This window comes from Micromys minutus (assembly GCF_963924665.1).
Source record: "Micromys minutus genome assembly, chromosome: 16".
Classification (NCBI taxonomy): domain Eukaryota; kingdom Metazoa; phylum Chordata; class Mammalia; order Rodentia; family Muridae; genus Micromys; species Micromys minutus.
The window spans coordinates 44466204-44482471 of NC_137985.1; the positions used below are offsets into that span (position 1 = coordinate 44466204).

The 16268-nt window shown below is 43.2% G+C and overlaps 1 protein-coding gene across 1 annotated transcript in view; it reads left to right on the plus strand.

Annotated features, from left to right (window-relative positions):
• The window catches only part of EXPH5 (exophilin 5), a gene marked incomplete at its 3' end in the record, with an annotated part of 72203 nt that overhangs the window by 34585 nt on the left and 21350 nt on the right, over positions 1-16268 (plus strand). The window contains exons 2-4 of the mRNA XM_080929765.1: positions 363-523; positions 3167-3323; positions 15679-15727. Of these exons, the coding sequence (XP_080785891.1) occupies positions 363-523; positions 3167-3323; positions 15679-15727 (367 nt within the window). The remainder of the gene's footprint in view (positions 1-362; positions 524-3166; positions 3324-15678; positions 15728-16268) is intronic.

Genomic DNA, 16268 nt, shown 5'->3' on the forward strand with positions numbered 1-16268 from the left:
ATTCCGGTTTCTACATGTCATTAGGACATCTATCATTCGGTTGCTTTATTAGACCAAGTCTTAACACATCGCTCAACCAGGTTTCTTGTCATTGGCTCAGTGATTATTTTAACAACCAGCAGAAACCTGTTAGGTTGTCATGATATACAGAAGACTACACCATATACAGAAGGATGTGTGGAAATGTGTGCATCATGATCAAAAAGGGTTCTAACTCAGACACCTTCTCCTCAGGTTATTTACCTAGACTGCCCCTCTAGTATACAAAGTTTAGCTTAGCTCATTACATGAGTCTGCTTCAATCAGGGATGGATTCGAGTAGTGCATTGATATTTTTTTTTTTTTTTTTTGTTTTATTTCAGCAAACTTCAAAAGACAAAGAGGGATATCAGATGGCTTCAAGGAGCAACTGGTGAATGGTTTGAAGAAATTCAAAGAAAGAAGTTTTGCAATGAAACAGATGTTAACCAGATGTTAAAACCACCACTTACATATAGGCTACAGAAGGGGATGGCAAAAAATGGTGAGAATGAAAATAAATTTTGCTTTAGATTATCTTATTCTTGCTTTGTGGTATAGTATCATAAACAACAAATCCATGCATCTATAATTTAACCAATTTATGGCTAAGGACTGTTATAAGAATCTAAAGTTTGATATGATAGCATATACCGGACAGAGTTTAGGTGAATGACAAGCTGCCTGATTCAGTTCTCTGTGATTATGGTCAAATTATTTCTTGATAAACTTCAATATGGTTACCTCTGAGAATTCAATAGCATTATATATGTTAAGAATTAGCCTAAGGGCCAAGGAGATGGCTCAGCAGGTAAAACATTTACTGCACTAGTGTAAGGATCTAAATTCAAATGTCCAGAACCTACCTATATCTGGGCACAATAAACCATGTCTATAATCTCGGCTCTCCTGTGGGAAGCTAGGAACAGAGACAGGATACTCCTCTGAAACCTCTGAACTGGCTAACCTGTTATACAACATAGTAGCAAAATACCAAAAGAAGGGTGAAAACTGACCAATTAAGGTCTCCCTGACCTGCACAATCAACACATGAAAAACTTCAAATACAAAGAATTAACCTGAGATGATCGTGGTGGCCTCTGCCTTTAATCCCAGCACTCAGGAGGCTGAGGCAAGAGGGTTGGCACAAGTCTCAGGCCAGTGTGAGTACAGAATGAGACCTTCCCAACCCCACCTCACCCCACCCCCCAAAAAGGAAAGAAAGGTGGAGAATTAGCCAGGAGCTTAGTAAGCAGTTACCTCAATGGGAAGATGAAGAAGAGAAAGAGGCAGAAGAGGAGGCTGGGAGTTTCATAGCAGAAAGAAGAAAGTGGGTGAGGGGCTGACACCACTCTGTGGCTCGGTGGCTCCACAGTGACATGTAGTGAGAGCCTGCTGGAGTGAGTGCACACTTGGCTGTCACTACCAGCCTGTCACTTGTCTTCACCCAATTTGGATGAGGGTCATGAAACCTGTTTCTACAGGATGACTGTGGGTGTGGCAAACATTCAGAAACAGTAAACTCTAAACTAACCCCTGTTACTTAGCTAGTCTTAGGGACTACTTTTGCATTTGTTGACATTAGTAACACCCTGAAATGGGCAACAGTATTTCTAAATGTATACATGGATGATAAAATCTCCAACTCTCATAACAAACTGATCAATCTGAAAGGACACATTGGATGTTAGTTGTGTGAGGGGTGTGTATGTGTGGTAGGGTTTTTGTAGCTAATCCCAACCCCAACCCAAAACTCACATTTGTAGATTGAGCATGTGTATACCATGGTGGCTTTGTCTTATTTTAAACTACAACATTTAAAAAGTAGGCATTCACAAAAGGATTATGGTATTATAGTCTTTGCATCTGTTGATGGGCCTTCAATTTAAAATTGCAAATTTATATATAAAGTTATCTGTTATATAAATGTTATACAAATATTATATTACATATACATATTACATGCATACACATAGAAGTCAAATATATACATATATATATATACACTAATATATACATATATATTAAATGTACATCACATACCACACCAGAATAGATTTTGGAAAAAAATAAGAAACACTGTAAATGGTTTCATTTCCCTTTACTTTACTTTCTTTGGAGAAAAAAAGTTACATGAAAACTCTCCATGGTTTCAAAGAACTGAAATTTTCTAAAACGTATTTGGATCAGCAAGATATGAAGTGAATGTGTCCCCGACTTGCTAGCTTGGATGTTGGACATCTATGTAGAAGATGTATTGAGAAAGACCCTCAGAGCTGGCATTGTGCAAGAAATCCTATACAGACTCCAGCCAGTGACACACTCAAAAACACCCAGCTTGGGCCTGGAACTTCTCTCAGCCCAACAGAACCCAGCAGAGGGCCCTGAGAAGCACCTCTGGCCCCCCTCATTTGATGTCATTTGAGAGTGCTAACTACTTACAGACTTCAGAAGGTTGGGGGGGGGCACACCTTCCTTTCTTTCAGAAAGCCAGGCATAGCAGCTGCTGGGATTCTGTAAACCCCGCCCCTCAGTTACCTAGCAACAGCCAGGTAAACCCCACCCCTCAGTTACCTGGCAACAGCCAGGTATGCTCCGCCCCAGTGACCTGACACTATAAAAGGGGCTGCTTGCCCCCTCCTCTCTTGCTCTCTCTTTCTCTCTCTCTCTCTTGCTCGCCCCCTCTTGCACCTCCTTTTCCCCTTCCCTTCCCCCCTCTCTCTCCACGTGTTCATGGCCGGATATCTCTTTTTCCTTTCAGCAGCAGATGCCTATAACCCCAGTACTGAGGCAGGAGGATTGCAAGTTCGAGATCAGCCTGCTCCCCCAGACTGGGCTTTATAATAATAAATTGTGTCAAATTTAAAATGACCCAAAAGTACATTAATCTGAGTTTTAAAAAATAGTCTCGTGTAGCATAGTCTGCCTAAAATTTAATGTACTTTGAGCTTCCCTGCCTTTCTCCACCACCTCCCAAGTGCCAGGATTATAGGCAAGTGCCGTTCTATCAGAAGCAAGGTGTGTGTGTGTGTGTGTGTGTGTGTGTGTGTGTGTGTGTGTGTAAGGCAAGCATGCCACAACCTTCCAGCCCCTGTCTGCCCATCTGCAAGCTTTTAACGATGCTTGCCTTTTTTTTTTTTTTTTAAAGATCCTATGGAATTACAAACATCAAGACCTAAAAGCCTAATGAACCAAAAACCTTCTGTTTCTCCTCGGATGAGCTTTCGGTCATCCTTTGCTTCACTGTTCTCATTCAGAAGATCTGGGAAGGAGACTCTTAAACTTCAGTCTCAGAAACCAACCCGGTGAGTTTCCCTCGGGTCACGTGACAGTTGCCTAGGTTATCTCGTACCGGGGCAAAGAGCCGGTTTGGTGTTCAGAATGTTGGATGTTTGTTCTTAGACGTGAATTCTGGGAAGTCACGAAGACGCGAACGGCGTCTCACTCACTGTAGGACAGTTCTTAGAGACTGAAACTTGAGTCGGCTGAAAGCCAGCTTTTAGAGCAACTGCTCACAACCCTGTGAACCTGGAGAACCATGGGTTAAATGTTGGGAAAGAGTTATTGAGAGTAGGTCTGCTGAGCTGGAGCAGCGTCTGTGCCTTGGCTTGGGAAGATGGATGTCAATCACTGTTTTTCAGTGACTATGCGGTTTTGTCCATAAGTAGACCTGACATAGAAAGATCCGAAGAAAATAAGTGTCAGGTGGGTAAACGGAGGGAGAAAAAAATCAGCTCCCAAACAGAAAGGAAAATGAGTTTGAATTTCAGAAATGCTAACGCCACTGTTCCTGAGTGGATGCCCAGAATTTCCATCTACGCAGAGGGAGGGGCCGCAGGCACGGACCTTCTGGTTGAAGGCTCTGCAGAAATCAGTCCCCCTCCAATCCGAGTGCCATTGTGTTGTTTTGTGACAAATGAGCGGGCTGAGCTGACTCCTGAGTATTTTCCGCATGTCTTTCTGGTTGCAAAGCTTCCCACCCTCTTAAGGTGTTGGCTTGGCACGTGATGTGTTCCCTCTCTGGGGAACCATTAAGATTGAGTTGCGGCGCTAAATCAAAGGTGTTGGAGGTCACTGTCCCTGAAAAACAAGCTGCAGCAAGCAGCGGTTGGGGCGTGTGATGAGGCTCCGCGACTTTACCGGGCACCAGAGCACTGGGAGCACCTGGACATTTTACTTTCGGCTTTCACCCGATGGAAAGAGCTGAGCAAAATGTAGATCTGTGGGACTGACCGGGCCAGGAATACTCTTCATCGGTGAGTCGCTTTTTACAAAGCAAAACAAAACATTTAGGGCAACACTAATTCTGGTGTTTGGAAGATTTAAAACTGAAAAATATTTCGTGGTTGCTAGGAAGCATTTCCCCCTCCCCCCAAGGAAAAAAGAAGTTGATTGCCAGCAAATGAAAGATCAGGGTTTTTTTTTTTTTTACTGTAGTTTATCTTAGGGGGACTGGATTTTTTTTTTAAGGGAGCGTTTCATAGAACCGAAGGAGGTGGCTTAGGAAACCAGGGAAAGAGGAAGAAACGCGTTTACTACATAGGCAGTTTTTTTGGGGTTTTGTTTTCCCCAAGCTCATGTTACAGACTACTGCATGAGTTGATCAACTCTAAAAGATCTAAAGATCTAGGATCTTCATTCTTGGTATGTGTTTTGGCCAGAGGGCAAACAGAAAACTTGCAGATGTCCTTCTCAGATTCCAAACTGACTCCTAATCTGACTGACAGAGAACTCAGCCTGGAGATCTGCAACCACATTACTTCAGTGCTGCCCAGACAGCACCGACTTTAAATTCATCTTTCTTTAAATTTAAAAAAAAAAATTCACTTTTTTAAAATTATTACTGTGTGTATAAGAAAGAGAGAAAGACAGAGAAAAGGACAGAGAAATGGCATGCATGTGGCACCAGTCAGTGGACAACTTCCAGGAACTGGATCTGTCCTGCGGTGTGGGGTGAGGGTCACACTGTCAGCAATCTTGGCAACACTTTTACCCAACAAACCATCTTAACAACCCCAAAGTACATCTCACTTTCAAACTTTAATGGGGATACTTAACATTTATCTTAACAAGATCACAAATAGTGATGTGGCTTTTATTTATTTACATGGTTTTTTTTTTTTTTTGAGGCAAGGATATAGACTGTAGCCTAGCCAAGGTTAGCTTCAGGCTCACACTGATTCTCTTGTCTCTCTACTTTGACAAATATTTGTTCTACCAGGTCAGAAAATCATGAAGGATATACATTGGTGTTTATTCCTACAAGGTCTTACAGGATCGTGCAAAATAAGTATGCTCTTTTTCATTTTTTTAAATTTGAACTTGACCTCAGTGTTTGGATAGAAATCTAAATGTGAGGAGAAAACATTCTTTTATGCTGGGTGTGGGAGGTGTCATACCAAGACAGCTGATATGAGTTCATGACCTTGCTAATCCCATGTAGCCTTTAACTTTCACAGTTCCGATCTTTAAAATACAAAAGCAACCTTTAAAATGCGTTCTAACCCAGAAGCTGTTCCTGGTCTGAGCTCTGGGGAGGGACTGACAGACCTGGGAAGGCAGTTAGTGACCCAGCACAGGCAACCTTGAGGTTTCTACTTTCTCAAGCCATCAAGGGCTTGCAAGGGCTTCCTTGTCTTGCTTCGTGCCCTGGAGAGTAAGTCAGCAAAGCAATTTTTTAAAAAATTCCCACTTTAATGAATCATTTTAATTCCTTCTAGTATAATTTTTGCTACAATGCTAATTTTAAATCAATGTACTTCTCCGTTTACTTGTTTTCGTCTTTTTCCTTTATCAAATCTTATTTGTGGTTATTGTAACATATTTGAATATCAGGATCAAAAGTCAACATCGAAGTTATTAACGTAGCCATGAGATAAGCATGAATGATACAGAAGCATTCACGCCCCCAGCAGATCATCCAAAACAGAGCATCTAGGTTTGACTTTCCAGAGTATCCAGAGCAAAAGTAACCAAGTCAGAAAAAGGCAAAAACAAAACACCAAGCTTTATATGCAAAAGATGAAACTCTTGATAAAGAAATTCTCCTCTGTTTTCTCCTCCTCTTCTTCCTCTTCCCCCTTTCCTCCTCTTCTTCCTCTCCTTCATCCTCTTCATCCTCCCTCTCTTCTCTCTTCTTGGTTTGTTTTTTGAGACATGGTCTCTCTATAAAGTCCTGGATGTCCTAGAATTTGCTATGTAAATCAGGCTAGCCTCAAACTCAAAGAGATCCGTATGCTCTCAAGTGCTGAGATTAAATGTGTATGCCACCACGCCAGGATTATTTTCTTATTTTAAGCTTTGGGTATTTGTTTTTTGTACTGGTTTTGAGATGAGGTCTTTTTGTAGATGCCAGGTTAGTCTCAAATTCGCTATGTAGCTCAAACTGACTATAAATTCCCAATTCTTCAGCCTCCTGGGCTCTACAGTTCTAAGGTGTGCCCTACCATGCTTAGTTCTAGACTTTAGCTTTCCCTCAGAAATGACACTGGAGAATAGACTTTTCTTAGGAAGTAAAGTGGGAAGGGGATTTCATAATTTGACAAGATATCCTTGTTTACTTTAAGGCCCAACCAATAAAATGATAATCGTCTCCCTCCCTCCTCAGTTAACTCTCAACCCTGGTCCAAACTACAGTAGGAGGTGGCGAGAAGCCTTAGAAGAGGAAAAAAAATCTAGATTCATGTAACTCTTATTAAAGTATATTGTGGCTGTCCAAATTTGCTATTAGTTATTAGTGATATCTATTTTTTCCTATATTTAGTACATGAATTAAGCATAGGTATTTATGTATAAGAAAAATAAGGTAGTTAGAGGATTTTGTACTATCTGTGGTTTCTAGTAGCCACAGGGATCTTAGAATGTATCTCTCACACAAGGATAAGGGAAACTATAGTATATGGGGTATTGGTAGTGGTGGCGGTATATGCTTTCTTTTCTTGTTTTGCTTTGTTGAGAGAGAGTTGCACACTGTAGTCCAAGATGGCCTAGAACTCAATGTAGCCCAGACTGACCTGGAATTCGTTGCAATCTTACTTCCTGAGCCTCCTGCATGTTGAGGTTTCAGACATGAGCAACCAGGCCTGCAAGTGTTTAGAATCTTGAAGTTTTAGTTTATTAATTTCAGTGAACCAAAACAAACAAACAAACAAACTTCATGAGAATGCAGTGTTCCCATGCATTATAAAAAGTCCAAACAGTTTCCGTTGTTGCCTCAAACATGTCCTCTTCCTCCAAAACTCACTGTGCCCCAGCTCTCCCATTATGACTTTCATGTTACTTGAAAATGATTGAACTAACCCAAACCCCAGGAAAAAAAGAAACGTGTGCTTACCTTTTATTTATTGCTATCCAGTATACTCAAGACAGTCTAATGTAATACCTGCAGCTCTTGCCAACACTTTCCTGTCCGTGGGGTTTCCCGGGTCATGTTATAAAGTAGCTGGTGTTCATGGCCCGTGGTGCTCTGCCCTCACCACAAAGTTTTGGTTCCTCTGTTGGCCCATGGGCTCCCTCCATAGAGTTTAGTAAGTGTCTGTGGTATACACCCTGTGCACTCTGGCCTTCAGAATAGCATCCTTGGCTATTCCTTTTTTGGTCCAGAGTCTCAGTTACAGAAATGACTCCCTCCTTACCATGATGAGGCAATATGTTCCAGCATGCTCCACCAGGAAGTCACGCCCTTGGGGAGCCACCAACCCTCTGTCCACCCACCATCTGAAAACCACAGCCATATGGTCCTCTTGGTTTTGGCATTTTCAGAAATGTAGGTTTCTTTTTCCATTGCTCTTTTCCTGTGCTAGTCCCCAAATGAAAACACAAGGGAGCACGATTGCAAAGCTCTTAAATAATATGTACAGTTAAAGCCTCCTTTCCTTAAAGAATTCCCATAGTGTGTGACATACTGGTGACTATTCCCAGCATGGTTACACATGGACTAATAATTGTGACTTCAGGATGAGAGTTGAAGCCCACCCTTCTGTCCCTGAAGGATGATTTAATTCCCTTCAGATTCGAGGAGCTTTGGCGGATCCACCTAACCACTTCTCAGACATGCCCAAATTTGCCTGATCCATAGGGCGTACACAGCTTGGGCTGCTCGGCTGCAAAACTCTTACGTAAGCAGAAAGGCCAAATACTGTTTCAGAAAGCTAAAAAGGCACATCATCATATTTCCCCTGAATTTATATTCCCTGTGCCTCTCACTCCCTCTTCCCTTCTTTCCCCTCCCCATTTTCTAGTTGAAAAGTCTGAGCTGAGACAGAAGACTCTAAGACCCTTAGGAAGAGCGTTCAAAGTGAAGGAGGTGCCTCCTACTTAGGCTGGGCTCCCTCTGTGGTGGTAGGTGTGGTGCAGACAGATGAGCAGCTGGAAGAAGCAAGATGTGAGGAGAGTCTGCGTGTCATCCTGGGAAGCCAGTGGCTTCCAGCTGATCTGATCATCTTTGTGAAGTCTGAGTCGCATGAACAGTTTTACACAAAGAGAAGGTCAGATCCTGGCTTTGGAATCTGATTTAGGCGACACAAGGCTGGGAACAGGGAATTTTATTTTTATTTCTCTAGGATAATTGGGAAGCCCTGCAGCTTCTTCAGACAAAGCTAATGGCCATAACAATTCCCGACATGGGGGACAACAGCCTAGGCAATGGAGTGCATTGCTTTGTATGCTGTCAAGCTTCTGTCAAAGTCCCACCCAGGACCAGACAGTGCAGACAGGAAAAGTGGACATAAAGCCAGTCTTTCCCAGGAGGACTCTGTAATCTGATTGGCCCATCCGCCTCAGAGCTGTTCAGTTTTGCTCTGTTCCTTCATTGTTTTGTTGTTGTTTGTTTTGGTTCTTGTTTGTTTGTTTGTTTTGTTTTTCCAGTCAGGGTTTCTCTATGTAGCTATGCAGCCCTTGCTGCCCTGAAACTCACTCTGTAGACCAGGATGGCTTCAAACTCAGAGTTCCACCTGCCTCTGCCTCCTGAGTGCTAAGATTAAAGATGTGCACCACTGAATCTGTTTTCTATTTCAACTTCCAGCCAATAACAGTCAAGGGTATTAAGAAAGTTGCATCCCTTTGAATTCACACAGGGATCTCATGTGGCCTAGCTGTAACCTAGGTAACAGCAGACGATGGATGTATCACATGGTGAGCATCTGATGACCAAGGATCTTCCTTCCAGGGGAACAAGTAAAAGAAGTTCATACCATAAAAAGAGGATCCAGGAGGCTTCCTGGAGGAAGAAGACCAAGTTAGGTGACTAAAAAATCTGTACCAAGCAGGTTGTGGTAGCCAGAGAACACAGAAATCCATCTAGGTCACTGAGACTCGGTGAGTCGGCTTGAGTTGACCTCATCTGATTTTCACTTTAGAAAGATCATTTCAACTCTGGTTTCTCAGCCCAGGGCAGTGTTATGCTCCAGTGGACATCCGGATTTAAAACCTTCCCATTTCTCACAGCAGACGTGAGGGTAGAGGTCAGGGGTGCTGAGGAACATTTTGCAGTGACTAAGACAGAAAGACACAGGAAAAGGAGTTTCAATGGTGCCTAGGCAGAAGATCTTTGTTCCAACCTATATAACAAAAAAAAAAAAAAAAAAAAAAAAAACAAAAAAAAAAAAAAAAAACAAAAACAAAAAAAAAACAGAGAAGGAGAAAAATAGTCAGTAGCAGGAGCGCTGGAATGGCGGTACAGACCTGTAATCCCCTTTCAGTCTAGCCTCAGCTACATAGGGAGTGTCTTAGTTGGGGTTTCCGTTGCTGTGAGCAGACACCATGATTACAGCAACTCTTATAAGGGCAACATTTAATTGGCGCTGGCTTACAGGTTCATTATCATCAAGGCAGGAGCATGGCAGCATCCAGGCAGGCATGGTGCAAGAGGAGCTGAGAGTTCTACATCCTCATCTGAAGGCTGCTAGCAGAATACTGACTTCCAGGCAGCTAGGGTGAGGGTCTCAAAGCCCACCCCCACAGTGACACACCTACTCCAACAAGGTTACACCTCCTAATAGTGCCATACCCCGGGCCAAGCATATTCAAACCATCACAGTGAGTGTGAGGCCAGCTTGGACTACATAAGACCTCTGTCTCAAAAATGCAAAACAAAATAAAAAAGAGAGTAAATATAAGAACTAGGGAGAGGGAGATTTATAATACGTAATCTTAGTTACCAACTTGACTGGATTTAGTAGAATCATCTAGGAGAAAAACCCTGGGGTGTATCTTTAACCAGGAGCCAAAAACAAACAAACAAACAAAAAAAAAGTTTTTCTTTAAGTTTCTTCTTGCTGGGTGTTAGTCAGAAGAAGAAAAGAAACCTCTACGCTCCTGGGATGGCAACTGTGAAAATGGACAGCTCTGTGCAGGATTTTGAATGGCATCGTAGCAGTTGGATGTGGTGGATGAGGAAGAAGAAATGGGGATGGTGTCTCTTCTTTTTACCTTGGGGAGCTGGGTGGATGGTGATGAGCAGCAGAGGAAGAATGACTATGAGAGGTGGAATGACCTCCTTCATTCATTCACCTAGGCACACTACACAAGAATTCCACAAGACCAACACGGACAGTACTCACATTCATTTCTGTAAGATCAAGATGAAACCAGAGGCGGAGAAGTATGGCCACAATGGAGAAGACATACCTACATGATAATTGTAACTAATTGTCCAGGCCCAGAGATGTCAGGGAAATGTTTTAGGCAAATAACGGTATGTGCAGAACCTCAGCTGTCTGTCGAATTCCCTCCGGCTGAAGGGACACAGGGAAGTAGGGTATGAGGCCAAAAAGCGTTTAGCGACTAGGTCATGTAGAGCTTCGTAAATGCAGGCATTAACCTCATTTTTCACCTGGGAAGGGAAGAGGCACAGTTCAATCTGTCCTGACCACTCTAGCTTATGTACAGAGCTTGTTTTGGTTTGGGACAATCTTGGGGACACCAGATGGTGACAGTCTACTGCATCGAAAGGGTGTGATGAGTGTGGGACAAGGGTGGATTCAAGGAGAATCCTGAGCTCGAGACACTGACGTTTGTGACCAGATAGGAAAGAATGAGGACGAAAAGACATGAAATTCGTGGTTAGCTTACAAGCTCTGGACTGCCCGTGACCCTACAGATGGATCTTCTCAGGGGTCAAAGGGTTGGAAAAGAATATTTTTGTATTCCTGAGCCCCGCCCTTCCTGTTGCATGAGGATTTCAGAATGGCTTCTGCAGAGGTGTAGAAAGGGGAGAATGGTTGAGATGGAATTAAGTTGACAGGTCCAGAGATGCCTAGGAGGAGATCTGAAAGATAAGGTTGGCTGGGTGAGGCCTTGCGTGAGAGGTTCACCAGATAAAGGAAAAGCCCTGGGCTAGTGAGGTGCTTCAGCAGGTAAGGACACTTGCCACCAAACCCGATGACCCAAGTGTGATCCACAGGACCCACAGGACGGAAAGAAAACAAACTCCTGTAAACTGTCCTTTGACCTCTCCCTGCACACTTGAGCAGATGAGATTAAACATATGCTAACTAAATAACTAAATGTATAAAGGTGATAACAAAAATATTTTTTTAAAGAAAAGCTTTGGATCATGTTAAGATTTTGAACAATTCCTTTCAGGAATTTTCAGACAAGGGTTACAACGATCGATCAGGTTTGAATCTTACAAAGATCTCTCTGTTGTTGGCATGGAAGGGAATTCAGAAGAGAGCACGTGAATATCAGTCAGGATGGTTGAAATGGGAGGAAGGATGGTATTTGTGTGAGATTTCTCAGCTATGACATCATTAGGGATTTGGCAATAAATGCAGAAGATGAGCTATTCTTACCAAGGCCAGAGGGCTTTTCCTAACAAATCCTTCATGGGGTCAGTGATGCTTGTGGAAGGCCTGAGGGGCCTGCAGTAGATGCAGAGATGAGGGCCTCCGGGCAGCTGTGAGTTCCCCTCTTACAAAGCACCTGCACTTGATGGGTCTGTGATGCAGACACCCTCTGTCCCTTTAGCCCTCTTTCCCACTTAGTCAATCTGCTCAGCATGCTGCCCTGGTTACACTGGCTCTAGATCAGATAGGAGACCTGGTGAGGTAGTGACAGCTTAGCTGTAGGGATGCAGTGAGGGTTATAAAAAGAGCTGACATGACCTGGCTTGTACCCTTGGCTCAATGCTCACTGAATTGCTTGCCAGTCCCCACCCAACCTTAACATTCCTATCTCCAAGCCTTTGTTTTGGGGTAGGGTATTCATTCATCCTTCCATCCATCCATTTGTTATTTGTTTACTTTTAATTTTATTTACTTATTTTATGTATTTATGGGTATCCTGTCTTCAATATGCTTGTGTACCAAGTGCATGCCTGGTGCTGTGGAGGCCAGAAGAAGGTGTCAGATCTCCTGACTAATAGTTGTGAGCCACCATGTGGGTGCTAGGAACCGAACCTGGATCCTCTGAAGAGCACCAGTGCTTTTGTTAGCCATCTCTCCAGCCCTTTATTGCTTGCTTGCTTGCTTGCTTGATTGATTGATTGATTGATTGATTGATTGATTTTTGAGACGGGGGTTTTATTACCAAGGCCTGGCTGGCCTGGACCATGCTGTGTAGATAAGCCTGACCTCTAATGTCTCTTCTTCCCGAAGGCTAGGAGTGCAGGCTTGCACCAGGCTCCCAGCTTTGGCTCATCCTGCCCTTTCACCTCCACGACAGTTCTCTGCCACCTCCATACTGTTGGCACACTTACTCAGTGTATTTTCCTTTTCTAAGCGAGAGTGGTATCACAGCTCTTTATGTTCCCTTTGGTTGAAAACACTTTGAAAACAGGGTTTTCTCGTCTCAGCCATATTTGTTTTCTTCAAAGATTTCAAAACAAGACTGGTTCCCGTGCACAATCTGTAGAAGGAACACAGCTTCAACAAGTGTAAACAGAGGAAGAAACATGGGTAACACACACCTGTAATCTTGGGAGGTGGAGGCAGAATTTTGTACACAGTAAGCTCAGGATAGCCGGGGCTGTGTAACAAGACTGGCTCACAAGGCCAAGTGAATAAATCAATGTGTACACCCCTGATCCAAAAATTCTCAAAATTTTCCAGTCCAGCTTGGCCAGGGCAGGGATGGTGTGGTATGGTTCCTACCAGCTGGAACAGAGCCAGCAGGGTGTGGGACTCCATGAGTATCCATGGTTGCTGTGGGTGTAAGGCTTGTTTATATAAAAAAATATTTTTTTTTGTTTCATGTTCCTCCTTCAGGAAATAGTCTCCTTGTCAAGGTTATTGGGGAGTATCGTCTCTGCCAAGGGTAATTACCCTATGAGAATCAGAGACAGCATGAGTCTGGGAGGTGAGGATGTAGCTGAGATCTTCAGGACAGCCCTCAAGGCTGTGGGAAAGAACTCTGAGAACATGAGTTCAAAAATATATAATTTCTCAACTATGTAAAATGTAATGATTCAATATGAATTGTATAAGGAGCTTCACAGATCTAAAGGAACAGAGGCTGCTGAACTATGAACCAGCTTGTCATAAAGGTACAAATAGAGACAGATTCCTGAGTTCAAGTTCAGCCTGAGAGAGTAAATTTAGATCCTGGCATGGTTGGAATGGTAATCTCAGGACAGGATCCCACCCAGCTAAGTTTACAAAAGCAAGCAGATCTCTGAATTCATTTGCAATGTTAAAAAAAAAAATCACTTGCTGTCCATATCCTAAGAGACAAGGGGCTAAGATCATGAAATGCTAATTTGTGGGATGTTGAAGAGAGAACCTGAAATAAATGACTGGACTGATATGTAAATAAATAGAAGGCCGGGCATTTGGTCAGAGTGAGCTGAACTAGGGAGTGATGGCTGTTCTAGTTTTAGGAGAGCTAAGCTGTCCAGAGATCTCTGGAGAACAAGCACAGCTCTTCTAGAATTTTTGGCTAGCAGGATTTCTGATTTTGGTCAGAAAATCCATGAATAACAAACTGGCTCTTTTAGAATTTTCATAGATCTTTAGAATGTTTTGCTAACAGGATTTCTGTCCTTGGTCAGAAATCCCAAGAAATACCTAGAGAGTTAACATGGCTCTTTTAGAATTTTTTTTTCCTAGCAGCTACACAGAGAAGATTGCTTAGAGAGTGAACATTTTTAGAATTCTTTTTCTAGAAAATCTAAGGCTTTTTATAGCAGCTTTTCTGGTCCATAAAGGTTTTTGGGGGGGTGGTTTTGAAATTTTTTTCTAGAGAGAGAGGGGGAGGGAGGGAGGGAGGGAAGGAGAGGGAGGGAGAGGGAGAGAGAGCTGACTAGGGAGCCATCTGGAATAGAGAACAGGCAGGTCATCAGCGTGAACCCAACATTTGACTTCGAGTTTTTGTTCTCAAACAGCCCTTCTTTCAGGACCCCTGAGAGTCAAGTAATCCTGACAAGTAAGGAATCCTGACCTGTGTTTAACATGCAAAGTATTATTAGTAGAACTAATATTTAAGAAAAGTATGAAAAACTATCCATGACTTAATTCAATTTCTGTTCAAAATCTGAAATCAACTATAAAGCAGCGATGGATATCTTAAGATATAAAATTGTTCAGTCTCCCGGCTTTTATGGTCCAGTTTCATGAACCATGAAGCAGGGAAGTAGATGAAGGACAGCTGTTACCACTCTTGACCACTCCAATGCACAGTCCCAACTTGTGTAACTCCTGACACCCACGCTGCTGCTGTGTGAGGAGGTGGACTACTTTCACAAAGAGCTGTGAATCATTACAAGTGTACAAGCCCCGAATTAGGGTCCGGAGCAGCACACATCCGCATCTATGTGCTGATTTTATGTTCATTTACTTTGTGTATATGTTGGGGCACATGCATACCACGGTATATGGATAGGGGTCAGAGCAAAATTTGCAGGAGCTGGTTCTCTCTTCTCACCATGTAGGCACTAGGGATCCAACTCTGGTTGGCAGGTTTGGTGGCAAGGTGCCTTTGCCTGATAAGCCATGCTGCCAGCCACATCTCAGTTTTGGATTGAGGGATTATTAAGTTTTCTCCTTATTGTTGAATTTAGAGAAGCAGTGTAAACAAACACACTTGCTTACCTTTAAAATAATGTCACCTCAAACCAGGGTCTTCATGAACAAATCGCCAAGAAGCAATTCTGGTGAGGTTTGTTTTTTAAATTGTTCTTATAAATTAATTCTGGCCCTGACGTACTTGTTCTTTATAATGTAAATGCCCAGATACAGAAATGTTTCCACTTACAAAGAAAGCCAGTGCACTCTGCTGGATAAGGATAATTATAAATTTAGACAGCCCGCACCCAGTTTCTACCCAGGACGGTCACTGCTTCTTGAGCCAAGCTTCTCAACTTCCTCATACTTTACCTTCTGTGGAATGGAAGCAGCCGTGATTTCTGCCTCGGGTGTGGGGTATCTGAGTGAGAGTCGTGCCAGCCACACAATAAACATTCAGCCCATGTAGACAGTTGGTTCCACGTTTTTATGTTGTGCTCAAATGCAAATCTACCTGGGTGGCAAAAATAGAAGCACCAGTTCTAAACAACTGCAGGAAAAGTGTTCTGAAATGCTGCTCAGGGCGCGCTCTCCGAGGGGCGCCATCCTTCTTTGGAGCTTTAGAAATACACCTCACTCTTCTTGACATTGTTAAGTCATGGTAAGCGTGCTAATGTGCTATCAGCCTCTTCAAAGAAGTGATTGCAACTTCTTTCCACAGGTGCGATGAGCATGCGAGACCTTCAGCATCCGTGAGGGGGACAGTCTCGGTGAGTAGCTGAGGACCCAGAGGTGACTGAAAGCCTTATCATCTGTGTCACCAACCCCTGGCTACCTCTCTGCAAATTTCTGTTAGAAGTTCAGGTTTCTTCTGAAGAGCCCAAGGTCTCTGGGTGGTAGATCGCCAGCTGGCTCTGGCACAGGAAGGCCCAGAATTCCGCCTCGGCAGGAAGCGGTGGCCATTGTGTCACCAGCACACGAGCACTGGCATCTCTACTCCCAGCCACTGCCACTGTCGCCCCCACAGCACTAAACAGGTGGGTGGGGGAAAAAGCACGGGGCAGCCATAGCCACGGTTTACAAGCAAACGTTAGCTGGATCCTTTCTGAGTACGGACATCTTTTTATTCAAAGTGGAAACCACCAAGGTATGAGGTGCGTGTGGCTGAAGAAGGAGCTTGACCGCACACGACCCTCATGCACCAAAAGCAGACACTTAATTATTTTTACTTAAATTATTTTATGCACATATGTGGTTTTCGTTGCGTGTGCTCGCTGGTTTTCTGTGCATCACTTCCAAGCACTGCTCTCA